Source organism: Rana temporaria, chromosome 12 (genome assembly GCF_905171775.1).
Source record: "Rana temporaria chromosome 12, aRanTem1.1, whole genome shotgun sequence".
Lineage (NCBI taxonomy): Eukaryota > Metazoa > Chordata > Amphibia > Anura > Ranidae > Rana > Rana temporaria.
In genome coordinates this window covers 42,809,856-42,831,088 of record NC_053500.1, presented here as the reverse complement: position 1 = coordinate 42,831,088, position 21,233 = coordinate 42,809,856, and the positions used below count along the sequence as shown (strand labels likewise).

The 21,233-nt window shown below is 42.9% G+C and overlaps 1 protein-coding gene across 2 annotated transcripts in view; it reads left to right on the top strand.

Moving 5' to 3' along the window:
* Positions 1-7,928, top strand: part of IGFBP4 (insulin like growth factor binding protein 4) — a 94,476-nt gene extending 86,548 nt beyond the window's left edge. For both annotated transcript variants that reach the window (XM_040331689.1, XM_040331688.1), the window contains exons 3-4: positions 2,879-3,007; positions 7,027-7,928. In XM_040331689.1, the coding sequence (XP_040187623.1) occupies positions 2,879-3,007; positions 7,027-7,161 (264 nt within the window). In that variant the 3' untranslated portion in view covers positions 7,162-7,928. The remainder of the gene's footprint in view (positions 1-2,878; positions 3,008-7,026) is intronic.
* The last annotated feature ends 13,305 nt before the right edge of the window (positions 7,929-21,233 follow it).

Genomic DNA, 21,233 nt, shown 5'->3' with positions numbered 1-21,233 from the left:
ATACGGCGGCGTAGCCTAAAGCAGGCGGTCGTAAGCGCGCCGAATTCAAATGTGTTGGAGGGGGGCGTGTTTAATGGTAATCAGGCTTGACCTCACGTTTTTTACGTTTTTCTTAATGCGCTTGCGCCGGGTGCCTACATTTCCCAGTGTGCATTGCGGCTAAGTACGCTGCACGGGCCTATTGATTTTGACGTGGACGTAAACGATGTAAATCCCGATTCGCGGATGACTAACGCAAACAACGTAAAAAAATTTGAATCTCGTGGCGGGAACGGCGGCCATACTTGACATTACTATTCCACTAGGGCTAAGCTCTAACTTTAGGCGGCCTATCTCTTACGTAAACGGCGTAAAAGTACTGCGTCGGCCGGGCGTACGTTTGTGAATCGGCGTATCTCCTCATTTACATATTCTACGCCGACCGCAATGGAAGCGACACCTAGCGGCCATCCAAAATATTGCAATCTAAGATAGGACGGCGCAAGCCGTCGTATCTTAGATATGTTTAAGCGTATCTCTGTTTAAACATACGCTTAAACATAAGTCGGCGTAGATTCTGAGTTAGGTCCGCTTATCTACTGATAAGCCGGCCTAACTCTTTGTGAATCTACCTATTTGTTTCCTGCATTTGAATTAAAGAGGAGTGCCACCCATTTTTTTTATGTTTGTCTGTGCTGCATGCCCTAATATCATAGGGCCAGATTCACAAAAGGGATATGACGGCGTATCTGCTGATACGCCGTCGTATCCCCGTTTCTATCTATGCGACTGATTCATAGAACCAGTTACGCATAGATATCCCTAAGATCCGACAGGTGTAATAGTTTTACACTGTCGGATCTTAGGATGCAGTACCGCGGCCGCCGCTGGGGGGAGTTTGCGTCGTAAACCAGCGTTGGGTATGCAAATTAGGAGTTACGGCGATCCATGAAGCTTTTTCCCGTCGTTACGTCGTCGCCGTCGCAAAGATAGGGCACCTTTAACATGGTGTAAAAGTACTCCACCATGTTAAAGTATGCCTGTCTTTCCCGCGTCGCTTTTGAATTTTTTTCAAATCTTTTATTTTTCACGGCTTAAATCTTTTTTGACGTCGCGATTCACAAAACGTCGGCGCGTAGGCATCATGTATCCCAGTAGTCCTTGCAAATAGCCTATTTGCATAGAGAAGGGGGGGCAACTTCCTCTGACACTCCCGTTGCTATGGAAACCTGACTGAAACCTATTACATCTCTTGTGCAGCACTGAGCATGTGCGAGATCTGCAAGGCTGAAATCCAGGAAGTCATACAGTCTGACTTCATGATGCCCACACTTAAGATGGCCACGGTCTATTTCTAGATTATAAACTAAATGCTCTAACAACCTAACAAAACGGACCTTAGTTTACAGACTAACTTTACTAGACTACATTAAGCTTGTGTATTACAGAGGTATTTATATTTAAAAAGTGAAATTGTGGGTGGAACTCCCCTTTAAAGAATGGCCATTTGTACATAGTTACTGTACATTAGTCCAGCTTAGACCATATGTCATTCCTGTGGGATCCCAAAGCTGGAAATCACTGTAGTAGGCACTGCTACTACAGTGCTCTTCACAAGCTTATGGGTCTTGTGCCAAGTGGTTGCACTATGGACAAAGGAGGTTGCTTGCTCAACATGGGTGCCATTGAGAGAATATTTTTCCTTTTCTCAAGGAATGCAAAGCATGACTAAGGGATGTGCATATTACTGAGGCTCTTGTTTCCTATAAAGCTAGCAACCACCCATATTCCTTAAACCCAATGATTGACCAGACGACACATTCTTTTTGGGGTCTAATGGCCATAGCAGCATTTTTATCACAACAAAATGAAATACAAAAAACTCTCAACATACAACTAATGCATATAATACATTTTTACATAACCATTAAACCACATAAAAACTCAGCTTAAACCTGCCCGGTCTAGAGGTCTTTGAAGGGAAATTTTCTCAACCAACTAGTTGTATAAGTACACCCCATAAAGGCCCCACAATGCATATTATGCCAGCTCAGGGACAATTACCAGTTACTTCTTCAAGTTACCATTGTATTGTTAGCAAGGGAAGGGAAACCCATACCTCCAGACGGGCCTAAACCTCCATTATTTTTTCCAGCACCGCCTTCAAATACCCCATAGACCTCCCGCTGCTGCTACGACTATCTAGACAAGAAAATTAAGAAACCGCTAATGTTAATAGGCAAGGGAAACCATACCCCCGTAAGACCCGCCTCACCAGGTGTGAACCATCTTATCTCGTGCAGACCTAGAAAATTACAAAGGTGACCCCCGAAAAGATACAAACCAAAAAAAAAGGGGGGTGGGAAAAACCTTCCTTCCTCTGTGGCAGCTCAGACTGAGCACTGGTGGAAAGAACGCCCTTCTACCTCCCTGAACAACACCCCCACACTTGGGACCCACCAATCCTGGTAAGTGCCATAATACCTCCCACTACCACCAGCTCTTTCTCCGCCTCACTGCCCACCCCAGTCATGCTGGCCCTCCTTCCAGTTGCACATTCTGCTCCGGGCCATTACATTCTCTTATTGGATACGGTGGAGAGATTGGGCAATTTACATGATAACTTTAAGCTTTGTTCATACATTATGCTAGTACGTTAAAGTAAAGTGTCATTAGACTTCTGCCAGGCTTTGTTGCTGTCTTATACCCCCATTAGAGAGACTCTTTGTACTGTTTTGGTGAGCACATAAATGTAAGGCATGATCTCCCCAAAGGGGTTACAGTTAGCAATAAGAAGGAGATGGAGGGTTCTAAAATATTTACACTCAACCAACAACTTAAATAGCTTTATCTTCAGGAGTATTTAAATTGGTTGCATTATGATTTTTGATTTTTCTAGGGTACCTGTCACATGGCATTGAATATAGCACTGGAGAGATTAGCATCACTCAAGACCAAAACACAGGAGGATTTTTTGAATACCCCAATACCAAACTGTGACCGAGATGGATACTTTAATCCAAAGCAGGTAAGGAGAGAAGTGATTTGTTGTGCTTAGTAGTAGTGTATAAACAGTAGCTAAACATACAATAGAACCCAAAAGTTGGAATAGAGGTCTGAACTCCTTGTGTTAGAACCGCTTAACCACTTTTGTCTCATCTTAGGTTAATGAGACATTCAAATGTTGAAGTGGTTTGTGGCACAGGGCTCTGAAGGAACGACACCAGTGGCCGCTCCTTCAGAGCGCATGCACCAGTGATGTCACTGGCTGCATATAATGTAATTATCTCCTAAATGGTGGCCGTTTAGGAGATATTTACACTACCTATAGGTAAGCCTTATTATAGGCTTATATATATATATATATATATATATATATATATATATATATATATATATATATATATATATATATATATATATATATATATATATATATATATATATATATATATATATATATATATATTTTTTTTGGTATATACCCACCCCTGCTTTGTTGTATGCATATAAATCTTATGCCACAGCTTGCTTTTTGGAATATTAGTAATGTGTTGAACAGTGAGACACTAATCTCCTATCATGCTGTAAAGGCAGCCTAAATACTTTCTATTTTGTGAGATTAGAAGTGAGGAGTGTAAGAACATAAACAAATAAATATATATATTTACCTGCCTGCTGCAAGCTGTCCCCCGCTGGCTCTAAGCCTAAGAACTGAATGATCACATATCGTTCAGTTCTCAGGTGCGATCTGAGAGAGCAGTGACTGTCAATCATAGCTCTCTGCTCTGCCTCTCAAGTGCTCACTGGAGCACTGGGCTGTGGAGGGGGCGGGAGCAGCTGGCTCGGGCTCTCAGTGGCAGGCTGAGTGGCTAAGCCAACTGCCTGTAAGGCAACTGTGAAGATGTCTTAAAGAGGAACCATTGCCAGAAATTAAAAATGCTTGTTAAATCCTCCAGGTTCCCCGGTGCACATAACACGTTATCCTTTTCAAATCTGTGCAGGTGTTATTAAGTGAAATTACATTATTATTTCTGTCATTGCTGGCTGCAAGCTCTTCTTCAGGCTGAAGCCCAAATTATGGGTGTTCCTATGCACACTTAGCACTGAAGCCACCTTCCCCATCTGAGGACAGAGATTCCACTGCTGCACTGGACAATGAATGAATGGGAAATGCTCTGTACTAAGCGGCTTCTTGTCCATTCACAAACAGAAGACTAGTATACACCGTTTACTATGCTTCAGTTATGAATGAACACAGTGAGGGATCTGTACCAATCATTCACAAATGCTCATTCAAAAAATAAATTGGCTGGTATATGACATGGACCCAGGCAGCAGGGGGAATCTACGCCACACAGGGGTGATTAGGGTGAGCCCAGACACAACCCCAAAAAGAAAGACGAGTGAGTGAGTAACTTGTATAGCGTAACACATGCGAACTGAATCGCCTCTGGGCGCTTGGTATCCATTCCCTGGGCCCTCAGAAGAGATGGGTCTTGATCTTTCTCCTGAAGGCCAAAACTAAGCCAAAACCTGCCCACACACTCGTTACCAGCTATTTTAGGGTAAAGTAGAGTAGAATCTGTCAGCTTGTGTTGTGAATAATGGCTTCTGGAGATGAACACAATCATTTACAAAAACACAAACTCTCAGTAACACACATCAGTAGCTACACTGCTCTATCTTAGCCCAGTGTAGTAGCTGGCTTGTGTTGTTGTGGGTTTGTGTTTTTGTGAATGATCATGGATCATTCACAACACAAGCCAACAATTTTACTCCACACTCTCTGTCACGATCTGGAGTCAGGTTCAGAGGCCAGTAGCTATAGCAGCAGAGCAGATATTCACACAAGTCACCCTGGCTGATGACACGGTTCATCTGAGGTGCGGGGTCTAAGCATTAACCGGTATTCACCAGAGCTCCTGATGGTGGAGATGGGCTTTGCTGCGTGTTAGTGCCAGGTCGCGGTCCTCAGGATAGCCCCACCAGGAGGTGAGCAAGCCGAGGGCCGGAAGCAGATTTAACAGTTAGGGATCAAGCAGAAGCATAGTCGGGGAATGAGCCAAAAGTCGGTAACAAATAGTTGCAGGTTGGGATTCAGCAGAAGCGTAGTCGGGGACGAGCCAAATGTCGGTAGCGAATGGTAGCAAAGATACGGTCGGCCGCAAGAGAGACAGGAGCAAGATATTGGCTGGTGAAGGCACAATATTCTGGCAACCAGGAAGTGCAGGGACATGGCTTTTATAGAAAGTTCATGGGAGGAGCAAAGGGTTTACGGTTCAAGGCAAACAAGATTCAAGACAAGATCATTCAAGGAACTATCCAAGGAACTGTCCAAGGAGCTGTCCAGCATTCCAGGTGGCTCAGCAAGCAGAGTCACCACCAGACACACCAGAGGTCCCAGGTTCAAGCCCAGGTCCTAACACTCTCTTCCCTTGCATAGCTGATGCTGTGTGCAGTCTAAGCCAAGAAAAGATCCCATATCCTTCATCCAGTGTGATTGGATAGCAGTGGATGGGGGAGGGATGAACTCTTTAACATTACTGCTCAACACCCACTGCACAGACTTCTACAAAACAAAGTTTGATGTGAAATGTGTCCCCCGTGGATCTAAAAAGCATGCAGAATTAAGCCCACCTATTTAACTGTTTCCCACAATGGCTACATCCAAACCCATGCTTTGGATGCAAACTGTCAGTTGCTAGTGTTGTCAACTGAACTGCCAAGAAACCAAATGACCAGTGTCATAACTGACCAAATGTTCAGCACCATGGCGACCGCAGATCAAACAGAATGGCTTCTTCCTTGGCTGTAAGTGATAGGAGGGTTTAGTTCCACTTTAGAATGACTGTGCAATTCTGCAGGCACTGTTACACTCTAATTATCACAGAGCTGGTAAGACACACCCCTCCCCTTTTTTACGAGTCTGAGCAAGGAAGTTAGTGCTGAGGGGTGTAGCTACTACTCAGCTCTGCCAGCACAGAGTAGTTTAGAGAAGGGTAAGAAACCACATTTGCTCTGAGAATAAAATGTATTAATGCCTTGAGACAGCATAGGCTAGACCAGTGTTCCTCAACCCTTTTTCAGTTGTGTCGCCCTTTACAATTTTATACAACTTTGAGGTACCCCATTCAAAATAAGAAAAACATGGAACTAACAGTTTTACACATTACAGCATCATCCATGCATTTAGGGCACCCAATATTAGAGGTGATTTATTCTTACAAAGAAAATACACAAAAATATTCCAGCGTTTTTCTTCGCCTCCAGTTTCCCTCACTTAATGTAAAGTTAATGTATCCCCAGTGCTAGCAGAAAGGGACAAGGGAGGATGTTGTGCAGAGGTTCTCCTTACCAACCAATGACTTAATTGCTTGCTAGGATGCTGTCCCACATGGTGCCCAAGGTTGTAATGCTGCGCAATAAAAACCTGTGGCCTTTTGTAACAAAAATGGCAAGCTTGATCCACCAATCTAAAAGCTCACAACCCCAATCGCGTTCTGCGATCCACTAACCAAAATCTACTCCAGATATTCAAAGCCAGATACAAGTCCAAAGGAGAACGAAGATTTGCGGTCCAAGGACCCAGACTATGGAATGCTCTACCAACCACCATCCGATTGGAGGTAAACCACCTGGTCTTCAGGAGAAAGATCAAGACCCATCTCTTCTGAGGGCCCAGGGAATGGATACCAAGCGCCCAGAGGCGATTCAGTTCGCATGTGTTGCGCTATATAAGTTTCTCACTCACTCACTCACCCACTGGCTTGTTGACAATATTTAGGCAATTTGGGGTAATTTTTAGACATTTTGCCAAGGCACCCCTGAAGAACCTAGGAGGCACACCAGGACAGCCTGGTAGAAAATGGCTGGGCTAGACTACCATTGTGTTTTTTTTTTCTTCAGGTTTTGTTTGTAAATTGGCCCCCAAGTGAACCATTTTATATAGCAGTGACTATAATAGTAACATTGGCAACAGTCATGTCTTTCAAGGATATTTACACTGCCATTTCCATTTATATGCCTTTCATCCACTTCTTACAGTGCCATCCAGCTCTGGACGGACAGCGTGGAAAATGCTGGTGCGTCGAACGGAAAACTGGTGTCAAGCTAAACCCAGCCTATGACCCTCTGAGTGACCCAGACTGTCAGTTGGCATCTGAACTCATCAGAAAATAAAAGATCAAGCACCTTTCCACTCGAAAGCCGCCATCCTAACAAAGACATTCAGCTCTACAGGGACTTGAAACCTTTTACAATCACGAACCTACAAGTGACGGCAAGAGAAACTTAAAGGGTGTCTCCACTTTCCTGGCAAATTTGATATTCTATGGCAGTACATCCATCAACTTTATAAACAATGCTTATTACATTTTTTATATGCTTGTAAAGGTTCTGGAAGTATCCACTGAATCAAATGAGAACTATATCATTTTGTCAATAGCCACGGTGGAAGAATATCCGGTATCTACACTTATTGCAGTTGGCTTACCTACACAACATTCAGTGTGACCTTCAACTCTAGTGGATACTTTAAGATTCTACATAAGTTTAAGGGAACATGACGGCTAATAAGCACTACTTAAAAAGTAGATTTTTTTTTTTCCTATCCTGCCTTTAGTGTTACATTTTCCAAAATGGTAGAGCTGTACTTTAATTCTTTACCTTGCTGAGAAGTCTAAGTTCTTTATCAAATTGCAGACTGTCGCTTTGAAAGGAAACGACTTCTATATATAACTGTGGAGACATGGAAGGTTAGGGGTTTTAATGCTTACATGTTTCTTTTATTTAATAGTTGTAGGATTTAGCAGGTCAAGATTAAGCTAGTCTTAGGACTTAAGTGTGTGTAGAAAGTAGCACACTTATAAGCTAAGTAAGAGCATGTATTATGCTGGCCACAAATAGGAATGTCTTTTGTCTGATAAAGGTGAAATATTTGAAAAGTATCTGTTCTACATATGTCTGAAAACAAGTACATACTGTATATGTTAAATCTGAACTTCAGGCATACATCTAAATTCACAGGTGAACTATTTTGCCTGTCAAATAATTTGTATCTTTGTAAAGCCTTGAAATGTACCAGAAGCAGGAATGCCGCACACCAAGATGCAGAATAATATTCTTCTTCCATTAACCACTTGACCACTGGGCACGTAAACCCCCTTAATAACCAGACCAATTTTCAGCTTTCGGTGTTCTCACAATTTGAATGACAATTACTCAGTCATACAACATTGTACCCAAATTAAATTTTCGTCATTTTTTTCCACACAAATAGAGCTTTCTTTTGGTGGTATTTAATCACCGTTGGGTTTTTTTTTTTTTTTTGCGCTATAAGAGAAAAAATACTGAAAATTCTGTAAAAAAAAAAGAATTTTTCTTTGTTTCTGTTATAAAATTTAGTAAATTTTGTATTTTTTCTTCATTCTTTTGCATAAATGTGGAAGATGAAGTTACGCCGAGTAAATAGATACCCAACATGTCACCCTTCAAAATTTCACACGCTCGTGGAATGGCGCCAAACTTCGCTACCTAAGAATCCCCATAGGCAACGTTGCAGGGTATTGTGGGGTATTGCGGAGTATTGTGGGGTATTGCGGAGTATTGTGGGGTATTGCGGAGTATTGTGGGGTATTTTGGGGTATTGCAGCAGAGTATTTTGGGGTATTGCAGCAGAGTATTTTGGGGTATTGCAGAGTATTGCTGGGGCATTGCAGAGTATTGCTGGGGCATTGCAGAGTATTGCTGGGGCATTGCAGAGTATTGCCGGGGCATTGCAGAGTATTGCTGGGGCATTGCAGAGTATTGACGGGGCATTGCAGTGTATTGCCGAGTATTGCTGGGGCATTGCAGAGTATTGCTGGGGCATTGCAGAGTATTGCTGGGGCATTGCAGAGTATTGCTGGGGCATTGCAGAGTATTGCTGGGGCTTGCAGAGTATTGCTGGGGCATTGCAGAGTATTGCTGGGGCATTGCAGAGTATTGCACAGGGAGGGATGGATGGCTGGCTGGATCTGTGACTGCATGTGTCACAGATCCAGCCCGCAGCAGCTGCTGCTGCATGCGCTCTCTCCCCTCTCCTCTCTCACACTGTACCGTTCGGTACAGAGAGGAGAGGGAGGAACCGGCGTCATCACATGACGCCGGTTTGTTTACTAGTGATCGCTCCGTCATTGGACGGAGCGATCACATGGTAAACCGCCGCTATCAGCGGCGATTTACCGTGATCAGCCGGGTCCGGAGGACCCAGCGGTCACGGAGATTCCCGTGTGCGCGCCCCACAGGGCGCGCGGGAGCGCGATTCTGGGAGGAAGTACATTGACGCCCTCCCAGAGTTAAGCAACCGCCTTGTAGACGTATTTCGTCTATAGGGCGGTTGCTAACTGGTTAAATAGCCAGCAGGAACAGGTTCTGTGGTTTTATGCTGACATGTTTGGTCCTAGGCATAGCGTTTTCTTAGATTCTTTGAGAAAGCGCTGTGCCTAGTACAAAACATGTCAGAAAAGAATGTGTTCCTGTTGGCATTATTTTGCATCTTGGTGTGCGGCATTCCTGTTGTTAGTACAATTGATAGCTTCGGTGCAGACAAGCTGTGCCAGCACCTGAGATTGGATTGTGAAGCCTGATCTCTTCTGAAGTGGAATGTAAAATATTTGTAGAGCCGATCCAGCACATCCTGGACTCTGGAAGACTACACTTCAATAAGGCTTTACAGCCTGGATCAAGCTGCTCTCTCCTTATTTATGCATGATCTCTGTAGGCAGTAGTGCTTTGATTGATTCAGAGTGCTGGTCCTCCTTTTCCCAGTCTGTATACCGCTGCATATTGAATTACAGGAGGCTGATATCAAGTGAATTTCAGGTACTATGTCTTTGAAAAAAATAAGCTTAATGTTGTTTTAATTTATGAATTACTGGATTAAAAAGGTTTTTACATCTATCGTGAAATTTGCCTTTAAAGAGTATGTAGACCCCAATTAGGAACTTCTCTTATTAGCACCCTTTCTGTGTGTCAAACATACCATTAAATATATATATATATATTATAAAGGTTTGACAAGTGCAAAAAGAATCTGTTGATCCAGCCAGACCACTGTGTCTGCAAATGCCCAGGTCACCTATGTGAACTGCAGAATGCACACCCTCTATGGAATAGAGATAAGACAAGCAGGAGGTGTTCTGTAATCTAAAATCAAGATCGAGCAATCTAGGGTGACGGCACTGCTCTCATAGATCAGTACATTAAAACCCCTTTCGCACTGGGGCCACGGCCGTGTTTGTGGTAAAGCGCTGCTTGTTTTAGCGGGACTTTACCGCTAGCGGGGAGCTTTTAACAGCAAAAAAAAGGTTAAAATCTCTTGTGTTGCGGCACTTCCAAAGTGCTTTTCAGGCACTTCGGAAGTGCTGCCCATTAATTGCAATGGGCAGAGGTGTTTTGGGAACTCTGTATACAGTGCTCCCAACCCACCCAAAAGATGCTGCTTGCAGGACTTTTCCAAACGTCCCGCAAGCGCACCACCCGGGTGTGAAAGCACCCATTGCAGAGAATGGGAGGCAGTTTTCAGGCGCTTTAAACGCGCTATTTCTAGCACTAAAACGCCTGAAAACTGTCTCAGTGTGAAATTGTTGTTAGTCTAGAACAGGAAGTGTGTTACTGGCAGGGTCATCAGGTGAAAATAAAGAGAAAAAAAAACAAAGGCAGCCACCACATCTCAGGACTGGTAAGTGACAATATATTGCATTATTCTGAAGACTGCTTAATTCAGCAAGTGTTTTAAAGCTGAACTGCAAGTCAACTGCTAAATACATAGATGAAATACATACATAGGTGTGCGCGATGTGCCTGGACACACCCTAATCACCTAGTGCGCATTAGCATTAATGCTCTGTGTGGCAGCGGGGAGATCAATGTGCCAGGGCCCTATATATGTAGACATACATATCCAATCATGTGTGATTGAGCTTTGGGGTGCACACCCTAATGCAATAGACTGCGCACACCTATGAATACATATTAGAGAGCTGTTTGACCTGTCAACGGATTTGTTTTTCTGTCCATCCAGTTTTGAGATTAACACAGTCCTATCACACAGCACAATCATGTCTGTCAGGGCAGAAAATCCATGTTCTCTTTTCGTCCATGGACGGACACAGCTCCTTAAATCTTGACATTTGGGTTATGTTCCTGTTCATAGGAGATCCTCTCCTATGAACAGGAAATTAACCCACTTGTCAAGATTTAAGGAGCTGTGTCCATCCATGGACGACAGAGAAAAGGATTTTACGGTGAGTAAAAAAATCCTATTTTTCACATTCTGCTGTTCAGTAACAGTCATGGGTCTTGTCACGCCCCCAACCTGGTACTGGACAGTGAAAGGAGAAGCAGCAGACTAATAAACTCAACTATCTGTTACTCTATCAATTCCCCTATCATTGCACTACTACTCGTGCTGCTTCTACCTCTCCTGATCCAAACCTTGTCATACTGGGACTGCAAGACTGAGATCTGTGGCTGGATTACTGGGTGGACGCAATAAGGTGGGGTAGTCAAGTGGGGGGGGGGTGTTCAGGCAAGCTGTACGGGGCCCCATAATTTCTAGTGACTGCCCTTGACTAGTCCGTTTATGGCTAGCCTCAGTTAGGGATTTGCAAGTTCAAGCTGAGGGTTTGATGAGTAGCTTAACCATTAGTGATGTAACATGTTAGCCAGAATGGCATGCATTCTGTCAAATATTTTACAGTGCTTAAAACAGCAAAAACCATGTCTTCCTTTTAATGGCTAATTTTTTAAAAAAAAACGTTATAAATCAAGCTTTTGGGACATCGTTGGAGGCCTTTAGCTGATGAAAATGCCTTTGTGTTTCGAGGCTTGCATTGTATGAATTTTGTAGTAGCAGTTTAAGGAGAAGAACATTATAAATGGAGCAGTAGAATTATATAATGAAAGCTGAAGATGAGAAAAGGCTTTAGAAGGTACAATGGAAGCTGTATCGTTTTTATTAGGGTTATTTGAAGTCCATCTCCATGTAAAAATAAAATAAAGCCCAACCCAATTCCTCCCACCAATTCCTATCATCTACTTTTAAAAAACGTCCAGCCTTCCAAACAACTTTTTTTCTTTAACATTCATTCTAGAATTTTTTTTACTTATCTGACTTCACTGTCACGTGTCCCTCCACAGTCCATCTTCTGCTATTGGAGACTGGTAATCAAGTTTGGCAGTCTGGGCCACACCAACTGGCCTTGTCCCTTCCAATCCTTGGGATGTCATCACACTGCTTCAGTCTTCTGGAGCCCTTGAAATCCCTGCCACTGAGTAGCCTATGGGAAGTGCCCATGTCACCCAAGTACCAATGAGGACACCTAAAGAAGAACCTTCCTACTATGCTGTATGGAAAAGAGACTCTGGACCCAACATGTCACGGTGAGTCGGGTAAGTATTTATGGCATTTGGTTAAGTTTTTAAAACATAATTAGGGGATTAGTTGTAAGGATGTGGAAGGCGTTTTTTATGGAAGACTTCCTGGTTTGAGGGGACCTTTAAAGTAAACCTGCACCTAAACAAATATGGAGGCTGCCACCACATTTTCTGATAATGCTAGATATCAGAGTGTCTCTGGCTTCAGTACCATGAGACACTGACGAGGATCATGCATGCAAAGCATAACGCTAATGCCGTGTACAGTAGATTGGACATTCCGACAACAAAACTGTGTTTTTTTTCCAGACGGATGTTGGCTCAAACTTGTCTTGCATACACACGGTCACAAAAATGTTGTCGGAAATTCCGATCACCAAGAACGCGGTCACGTACAACACGTACGACGGCACTATTAAAAGGAAGTTCAATACCAGTTGTGTTTAGTAGAAGTTTGGTGAGAGACAATTTGCGCTTTTCCTCCTTGTGCTTTTCAGTCCGTTACAGCGGGATGAATGTGCTATCTCCATTACGAACGCTAGTTTTACCAGACCGAGCGCTTCCGTCTCATACTTAATTCAGAGCATGTGTGGAATTTTGTGCATTGGAATTGTCTGCACACGCTCGAAATGTAAGCAAACGGATTTTGTTGTCGGAAAATTTGAGAACCAGCTCTCAAATTTTTGTTGTTGGAAACTCCAGGAGCAAATGTCCGATGGGGCCTACACACGGTCGGAATTTCCGACAACAAGCTCCCATCGATCATTTGTTGTCGGAAATTTCCGAGCGTGTGTAGGCCCCATCGGACATTTGCTGCTGGAATTTCCAACAACAAAAATTTGTGAGCTGGTTCTCAAATTTTCCAACAACAAAATCTGTTCGCTTAAATTCCGAGCGTGTGTGCGGCATATGAGTGAGGTCAGAACTCTAAATCCCTACACTTGTTCATAATTTGTATCTTAGAAATGACTGAAGATTAGCATTACAGAAAATGAACTAGTATTTTTAAGACGAAGGGGTCAACAATGACCATTCTTCCTCAATATAGTTTATCTTTAAAACGTCAGAACACAGCCTGTAAAGGGCAGTGGCCCATTGTAAACATAACAATCAGTCACTGATCTGACTGTTTTAATATAAGCACAATAATGAGATCTATTTCAATCCGTAAAAGCATCAGTGTTTGTAATTCATTTACTTTGCCTTGCAAGTTTCTGATTTATTTAGCTGGGATAGCAACAATGACTTCATACACGACAATCAAGCATATGTTGGCGTTTATAGTGAAGGGTCAATGTCATGTTTGGGGTCATTAGTAGACTCCAATGATCATTGGACCTGTTCGGTATCACGGTGCAAAAAAGTGCAATGTACCATACAAGAAGTCTAAAGCCAAAATTGTTTGTATCACTGTTGGTTATTTTATGTGAAATCATACTTTCCCATTTGTCATGGTGACCAGACTTACCATGACAGAGATTGATGGGAAGTTAAGAAGTTTATAGAAACAGGACATGAGGGGAATCTTCCAATGGGAACCCTTGTTCTGGTGGCAACTGGCTTAGAATGGATTTCCCCAAATTTAGTTGGTTTTTAACCCCTTCCTGCCTTTCAAGGAAAGGAAAATCTCCCCATTAGGGACACAAACATTCCACACTATTCAAAACTAAAAAAAGGTTTTGGCTTCATAGGCACTTTCAGGCTCCATTCACTCCTAATGCCGAAGCGGCTCCCAGCAGGGGTCCAGTGCGTTCTGGATCACCGTTTCAGGTCCAGTCTCAGCCCGAATTTTGGCTGAATTTGGACCTAAAACGGACCAAAAGATGCACAGGGCTCCTGTGCAAATTTGCACCGGAGCCGCATCGGATATATGTGAACCGGCTCCATAGCGAGCCATTCACATTCTCCTGCTATTGCGTATTGGATGCGGGGATCGCGCATTTAATTCGCAATATTCTAAATCCGGCCTAAAGGAAACCATTCATAGAGGGGCCTGGTTGTGATAATGACCCACTTACCCAGAAGTATGCACATACGTTATTTTCCTTGAATTTCATGACCTGCATACTCATTACTGTTCAGTGACTCAGAACATAATAAAGCCAGAAGACCAGCATGACAACCATGAAACAAGGCTAAGAAGGTCTGGATAGCCATTCTCTGCATTTCTCTCATGATAAGTTTACTGTCTATTGGGCAGATTTCCATTCACTTTTTGTAGTAGACACAACACAGAAAGGAAGTAAGAGGAGATCTCTCCAAAGTGAAGGGATATTCTCTTTTTAGGGGGGTTGTCACAATAACAGATTTACCCATTGAAACAAAAAAAAAATGGCTTTTGGCTTTACACATACTGTAAATGTTTTTGTTTTTTTTCCAGTATTATTATTTACAAAAGTATTGGGACGCCTGCCTTTACACACACATGAATTTTAATGGCAGCCCAGTCTTGGGGTTCGATATTGAGTTGGCCGCACCCTTTGCAGCTATAGCTTCAGCTGTTCTGGGAAGGCCGTCCACAAGGTTTAGGAGTGTGTCTATGGGAATGTTTGACCATTCTTCCAGAAGCAGAAGAACCTTGTTTGTCGACTGATGCACAGTCATGTTGGAACAGGAAGGGGCCATTCCCAAACTGTTCCCAAAAAGTTAGGCGCATGAAATTATCCAAAATGTCTTAAGAGTTCCCTTCACTGGAACTAAGGGGCCAAGCCCAACCCCTGAAATCAAACCCACACCATACCCCCCCCCCCCCACCAAATGATTTTGACCAGTGCACAAAGCAAGGTCCATAAAGACATAAATGAGTGAGTTTGGGGTGGAGGAACTTGACTGGCCTGCCCAGAGTCCTGACCTCAACCTGAGAGAACACCTTTGCGATGAATTAGAGGTGACTGCGAGCCAGGCATTCTTGTCCACATCAGTGCCTGACCTCACAAATGCGCTTCTGGAAGAATGGTACTTTATATAATACTTTTGGTAATATAGTGTAAATTGGTCTAGCATTTTTTTTTTATATTTGGACTGTAAGGAGTCCTGTTGTGAGAGAAATAAGGCCGTCATCGTTGACCTTTCCCAGTGAAGCTATTAGCAGCCTTGTTGACATGCTGACCCACTGACTTTAATATTTTAAAGTCTTGTTCACCTTTGTGTTTTAAAATGCAGACCTTTTTAACCCATAGCAGCACACAGATCTCAATTTATTGCAGTAAAATCAGTAAAAATATAGATCTGTTTGACTAAGTCGGGTTACTATGTACATTGCCACTGCACTTTGCACTTTTTTACTGGATAAGCCCTTATGAAATCCAGAATCCTCAATCGTTTGTAATTCTGCTGTAACATTCAGTCACTGAAATCTGATATTTCATCAGTTCCTTCACCTATAGTATTTTTTTTTCCACTTCTTTCTATTTGAACTTATATACAGTTATGCTCATAAGTTTACATACCCTGGCAGAATTTATGATTTCTTGGCAATTTTTTAGAGAATATGAATGATGACACAAAAACATTTCTTTCACTCATGGTTAGAGTTTAGCTAAAGCCATTTAATGCCATATATGGCCAAGAAATCATAAATTCTGCCAGGGTATGTAAACTTATGAGCACAACTGTACTGTATGCAAATTAGAGTAAATGTGGAGCGGTTTTCCACAGCAATCAATAACATTCCTTGCTTTGTTTTAGTGGTGAAATCAGATTGACGGCATTCACCAATTTTTTGCTGATAATTATCTTCTCTCATTATTAAAAAAGACAACATGAAGATTAAAATAAGGAATAATAAATGTACTAAATGTTTTAAGTTTATAAAGCCTTTGCTTTTATAAAATATACTTAAAAATACTTGAAGCGTAAAGCATTTTACGTTGAAAAATTTGTTGCTTATAGTATTTCAGATTCTTTTATGTTTCAGCACAGGTTGGGGAAAAAAAAGCTCACGCGATTAGTTGCTGAAGGTAAAAAGACAATTTACATGTACTTTAAACTGTACACCAAAGGCGCCTTGACATTTACATTTCTAATTCTCACTTTAAATATAGAGCACACCGTATGCATCATATATCTGTAAAAGTAGAATACTAAAACTAAAATACTGAAGCACAAACATTTCTATTGCTTGTAATGGCAGAGCTGTTGAGATCTGTAAATATAACCTGTTATCTATTTGTCCCCATTTCGGGATCTGGGAATACGGCCAATGTATCAATATGCTGTTCTCCTAAGCAAACACACAAAATAATGTGTTGTCTGCATTTGTCTCTTAAAGTAAACCAGTCTTGAAAGGCTGATAATCTTGTTGTTGTTGCTGCCTGGCTGTTATGCTGATTCGCTGGCTTCACAACTATCCAAGGCTTTGCTGCATTCATGAACAATGGCTTAACCTGCCCTCCCGAAACTGTTCTAAGCAGTAAATTAGTGCAGATCTGCTTACCAACCTGATGAAGGGGAAGTATGTTTTGCCCCTGAAACGCGTGGATTTGTTCTGCTATTAATCAATTTTATCATTAAAACCTTGGACCCTTGGATGTTTGTTTGGTGCTGTCATTGGATCGTATGTGTAGATTCTCAACTCTGGGTTCCTTCTTTGTTCCTGAGGGGTGTCCCCATTTTGTGAACTGGTGCCCAGTAACATTTTCAGTGACTCAAAAAAAAAATCGGAATCTTGCACCCCATTTTTTTGTTTTTAGTCCAGGGGTCTCCATACTTTTCAAGCAAATGGCCAGTTTACTGTCTTTGAGACTTCAGGGGGGCCGGATTCTGACCAATGGGGGTAGAAAATGCCCCAGGGCCGAGCATCAGTAAGAATAAACATGGCCCCAGTGTTGGTGGGCAGTAGGAGGAGGAATAGTGCTCCATCATTGCTATTAGTAGAAGAAAGAGAGCCCCATTGTTGGTGTCATTGGGAGGAATAGTGCCTCATATCATTGGGAGCAATACTGCCCCAAGGGCCGGATAAAGGCTAGCAAAGGGCCACATCCGGCCCTTGGGTCGCAGTTTGGAGACCCCTGGTTTAGTCCATAATCTCTTATGGCAGGCTCATTTAGGATCACTGGGAGTATTTGGGTACCATGTTTTGTCTTTGGCCACTTGACCGATAACAACTATTACATATTAATAAAGAAGTGGAGCCACACACGGCTCCCCTGGTTTTTTGTAACCTTTCATGTGCGTATAATTGTTAAAAGTTTAGTGGTTAACAAAGTGTTGTGCTTTGCTTATTCAGTAATTGACGCATCCAGACAGCTAAAAATCACTTAGAAACATTGGGGCAGATCCACAAAAGAATTACGCCGGCGTATCTATTGATACGGCCCGTAATTTTAAAGTTCCCGCGTCGTATCTTTGTTTTGTATCTACAAAACAAGATGGCATCTGGGATCGATCCGACAGGCATACGTCTTAGTACGCCGTCGGATCTTAGGTGCATTTTTTCCGCCGGCCGCTAGGTGGCATTTCCGTTGAAATCCGCGTCGAGTATGCAAATTAGCTAGTTACGGCGATCCACGAACGTACGTCCGGCCGGAGCATTTTTTTACGTCGTTTTCGTTCTGCTTTTTCCGGCGTATAGTTAAAGCTGCTATATGGTGGCGTACTCAATGTTAAGTATGGCCGTCGTTCCCGCGTCAAAATTTGAATTTTTTACGTCGTTTGCGTAAGTGGTTCGCGAATAGGGATTTGCGTAGAATTACGTCACCGTCGGAAGCATTGGTTTGTTCCGTTTTAATTTCGAGCATGCGCACTGGGATACCCCCACGGATGGCGCATGCGCCGTTAAAAAAAAACTTTGTTTACGTCGGTTCACAACGTATTTACATAAACACGCCCCCATCACAGCCATTTGAATTCCGCACCCTTATGCCGCCAAAGATACACTACGCCGCTGTAACTTACGGCGCAAATTCTTTGAGGATTCGAAGAAAAAAAAAAGTTACGGCGGCGTAGTGTATCTTAGATACGCTGCGCCCGTCGAAAAGATGCGCGGAGGTACGTGAATCTGCCCCATTATTTCCAAGGCAACACTTGACCACTAAAGTCCGAAGCCGCCTTGTTCAAGATATGGAAAGCAGAAACAGCAGTAACTGGCTTTAACCTGCAAACTGGCAACAAACTATTTCTAATGAAGGGTGCTCCAGATTTGAACATAAAAATATTAGGCACCTTCATCAGTATACAGTACATAGAACATGGTCCTGTGCTGGCAAGCCTGGTGTTGCTATTAGCAGACTGTGCCAATATGGAACTTCAGGGTGGTGATGCAACAAAGTGATCTTGGTACAGGCTATTGCGAGAACAATTTTGTAATCTTGTTCTTTCTTTGGCTCATTTAACTATACATGCAGAAGCCCATCTTGGCTTAGTCTCAACCCCTCATAAATGCTGACACTAATGATAGTGTAGACCAGCCTTTCTCAACCAGGGTTTCTCCAGAAGCTGCTAGGAGTAACTTGCATAAAAAAGAAGCATGGCTTTTGTTTTAAATCATACTCATCTAGGTGGATGCAGCATGATGCCATGCTAGATCTGTCCCTTGCCATCTCTAAGGCTGGGAATTGAGCGATCAAACACTGCTTATCGCTCAGTTCTCTTTGCCGCTTTAAGCAAAGAGCTGTGACTGCTGAGAGGCAGGGCCAGGTGCTGGTCCAGGCTCCTGTGTGGATCCCGACCACAAGTTCACGATCTTTCCCCAGCCTGCACCGGCTCTGTGATATCAGCTAACAGCGCGCTTTAGCCGGAACTGCACTCCTGTGATCCACAGGAGAAGTAAAGCCAAATAAGCTTTGGCTGTATTTCTCATTTAAACAGTGGTGGATTGCTCTCCTGTCTGATGATGCCTGCATAGTTTTGGCAGATTTGGTGGCATGGGACCAGTGGAGTCGGTCAAATAACCACGGATGCCATGATCCTTTTAGCTGTCTGTAAGGTGGGTATTTTAATTACTGACCGTCAGTGTAATGAGGGTTCTTGCCATATACCAGCAGTGTACCACCAGACCTGATTCTTCTCTCCTGTGACTGGATGGTGGAAAGAGAAGCAGTAGGCTGATGAGTTCTTCTCCTTGACTCTCTGATCTGTCTCCGTATCATTATTTCTCTTATTCCCTTGTTAGCGCAGTTGTGTATTTTATAGATGCATGATAGGAATATCACACTGGGAGGCAATTTACAGTGTCAAAAGGCCTTGTCTAGTGACAAAGAAGACACAACTCTAAACTGAATACAGGTGTACAGAAAGTACTGTAGTATGAAAACCTTTAGAGAAGGGCTGTAGACTCCAGAGCAGCTCAACTACTGCATGCTTTAGTAGCGTAGTCTGGTATTGGTCAGAAGAGTGGTGTGTGGGCAAATGATATGTCCTGGGGGCTTCTCAACTGCACTTCATTTTATCTTTAGTATTGGCAAAGTTACTCATATCGTAGCAGATTAGTATCCGTGGCAATACCTACAGCTCATCCGAGCTTTGCATACGTAAATGTGGACAACCATGTTATACATACAGTATGCCAAGGAAGAGTCAACCACAATTCCTCATGTATCTCAATCATAATGGCAACTTCTGTGGCAATATCAATGCTTTCAAAACTTTAGGCGAGTTTTGCTATATTTGTGCTGTATTTCACCCTGCAGTTCATTGATCTTTTATCTGAAGATGCGCTTGAATGCTTGAAAGACTTAATGGAGGAGAAGAGTAATGGCATACATGTATACAAAGACAATGATTCATGCAAACATGTGCTCGGGCTTAACTTGCTAAACTAATTATGCCTGTGTCAACATAATTTTACTGTATATTATACTACAACAATATTTGATTACTATACTTACCATTAGCAGCTAGTGGAAGTAGTTACATAGGTGTGATTGGAAGAGTTATAACGGTGCTTGAACAAAAATCACTTGCATGAAGTCAAAATTTCATAGAGTAGAATTATTTTTCATTAGTAGGAATACTTACCCTCCATTGCACATCCGAAATATATCCGAAATCTTGGTCCTGGATGGTATAAGCATTCCTATAGGCCAGTGATGGTGAACCTTGGCACCCCAGATTTTTTGGAACTACATTTCCCATGATGCAAATGCACTCTGCAGTGTAGATGAGCATCATGGGAAATGTAGTTTCAAAACATCTGGACTGCCAAGTTTCGCCATCACTGCTATAGGCTGTAGAATTGCCCAATCCTAAATCAGTGGTAATTCTGCTACTTACTGAGCCTCCATGGCTCAAAGCATGAAATAGGGTTGAAAGCCTGGCCTTGCTCCCTTCGCCCATAGAGCCTGATTGGTAGCATAATATATCCTTTTGCCATGCCTATTGTGTTTTTTGTAGAGTCGTGTGACCACCTTGCATGGTACAAGCTAGAGCCACTGTAGGAATCTTCCTTCGAGACTAGGCTGACCAGACATCCCCGGGTTCCGGGGACAGTCCCCGGATTGAGGACACTGTCCCCGGACCAAGTCTGCCCCCGTTTTTTTCCCTGGATTGGATTTGATCAGGGGCTGGGGCAATTTCAAAGACAGTAAGTGCAGAATTAATAAAAAAAATAATAATTAATTACACACTCCGTCGCTCCTACTAGCTTAGGGGGTGTATTTTTTACATTATCTGTGCCCCTTTCTGATGATCATGTGCTGGTCAGAGCAAAGGGAATATTTCTTCAGTTTCGGTTCTTCTGCCTTGGCTCAAGTCCCGGCCAGCCACCTGCCTGCTTATCTCCTTGCCTTCCCTGGTGGAGTGATCTTCCTCTGCACCCCACCCAGTAGTAGCCAGGGCCTAAAGAGTAAGACTTGACAGCCTGCGAGGCGGGCGGCGGCGGCAGTGACGGGCAGAGA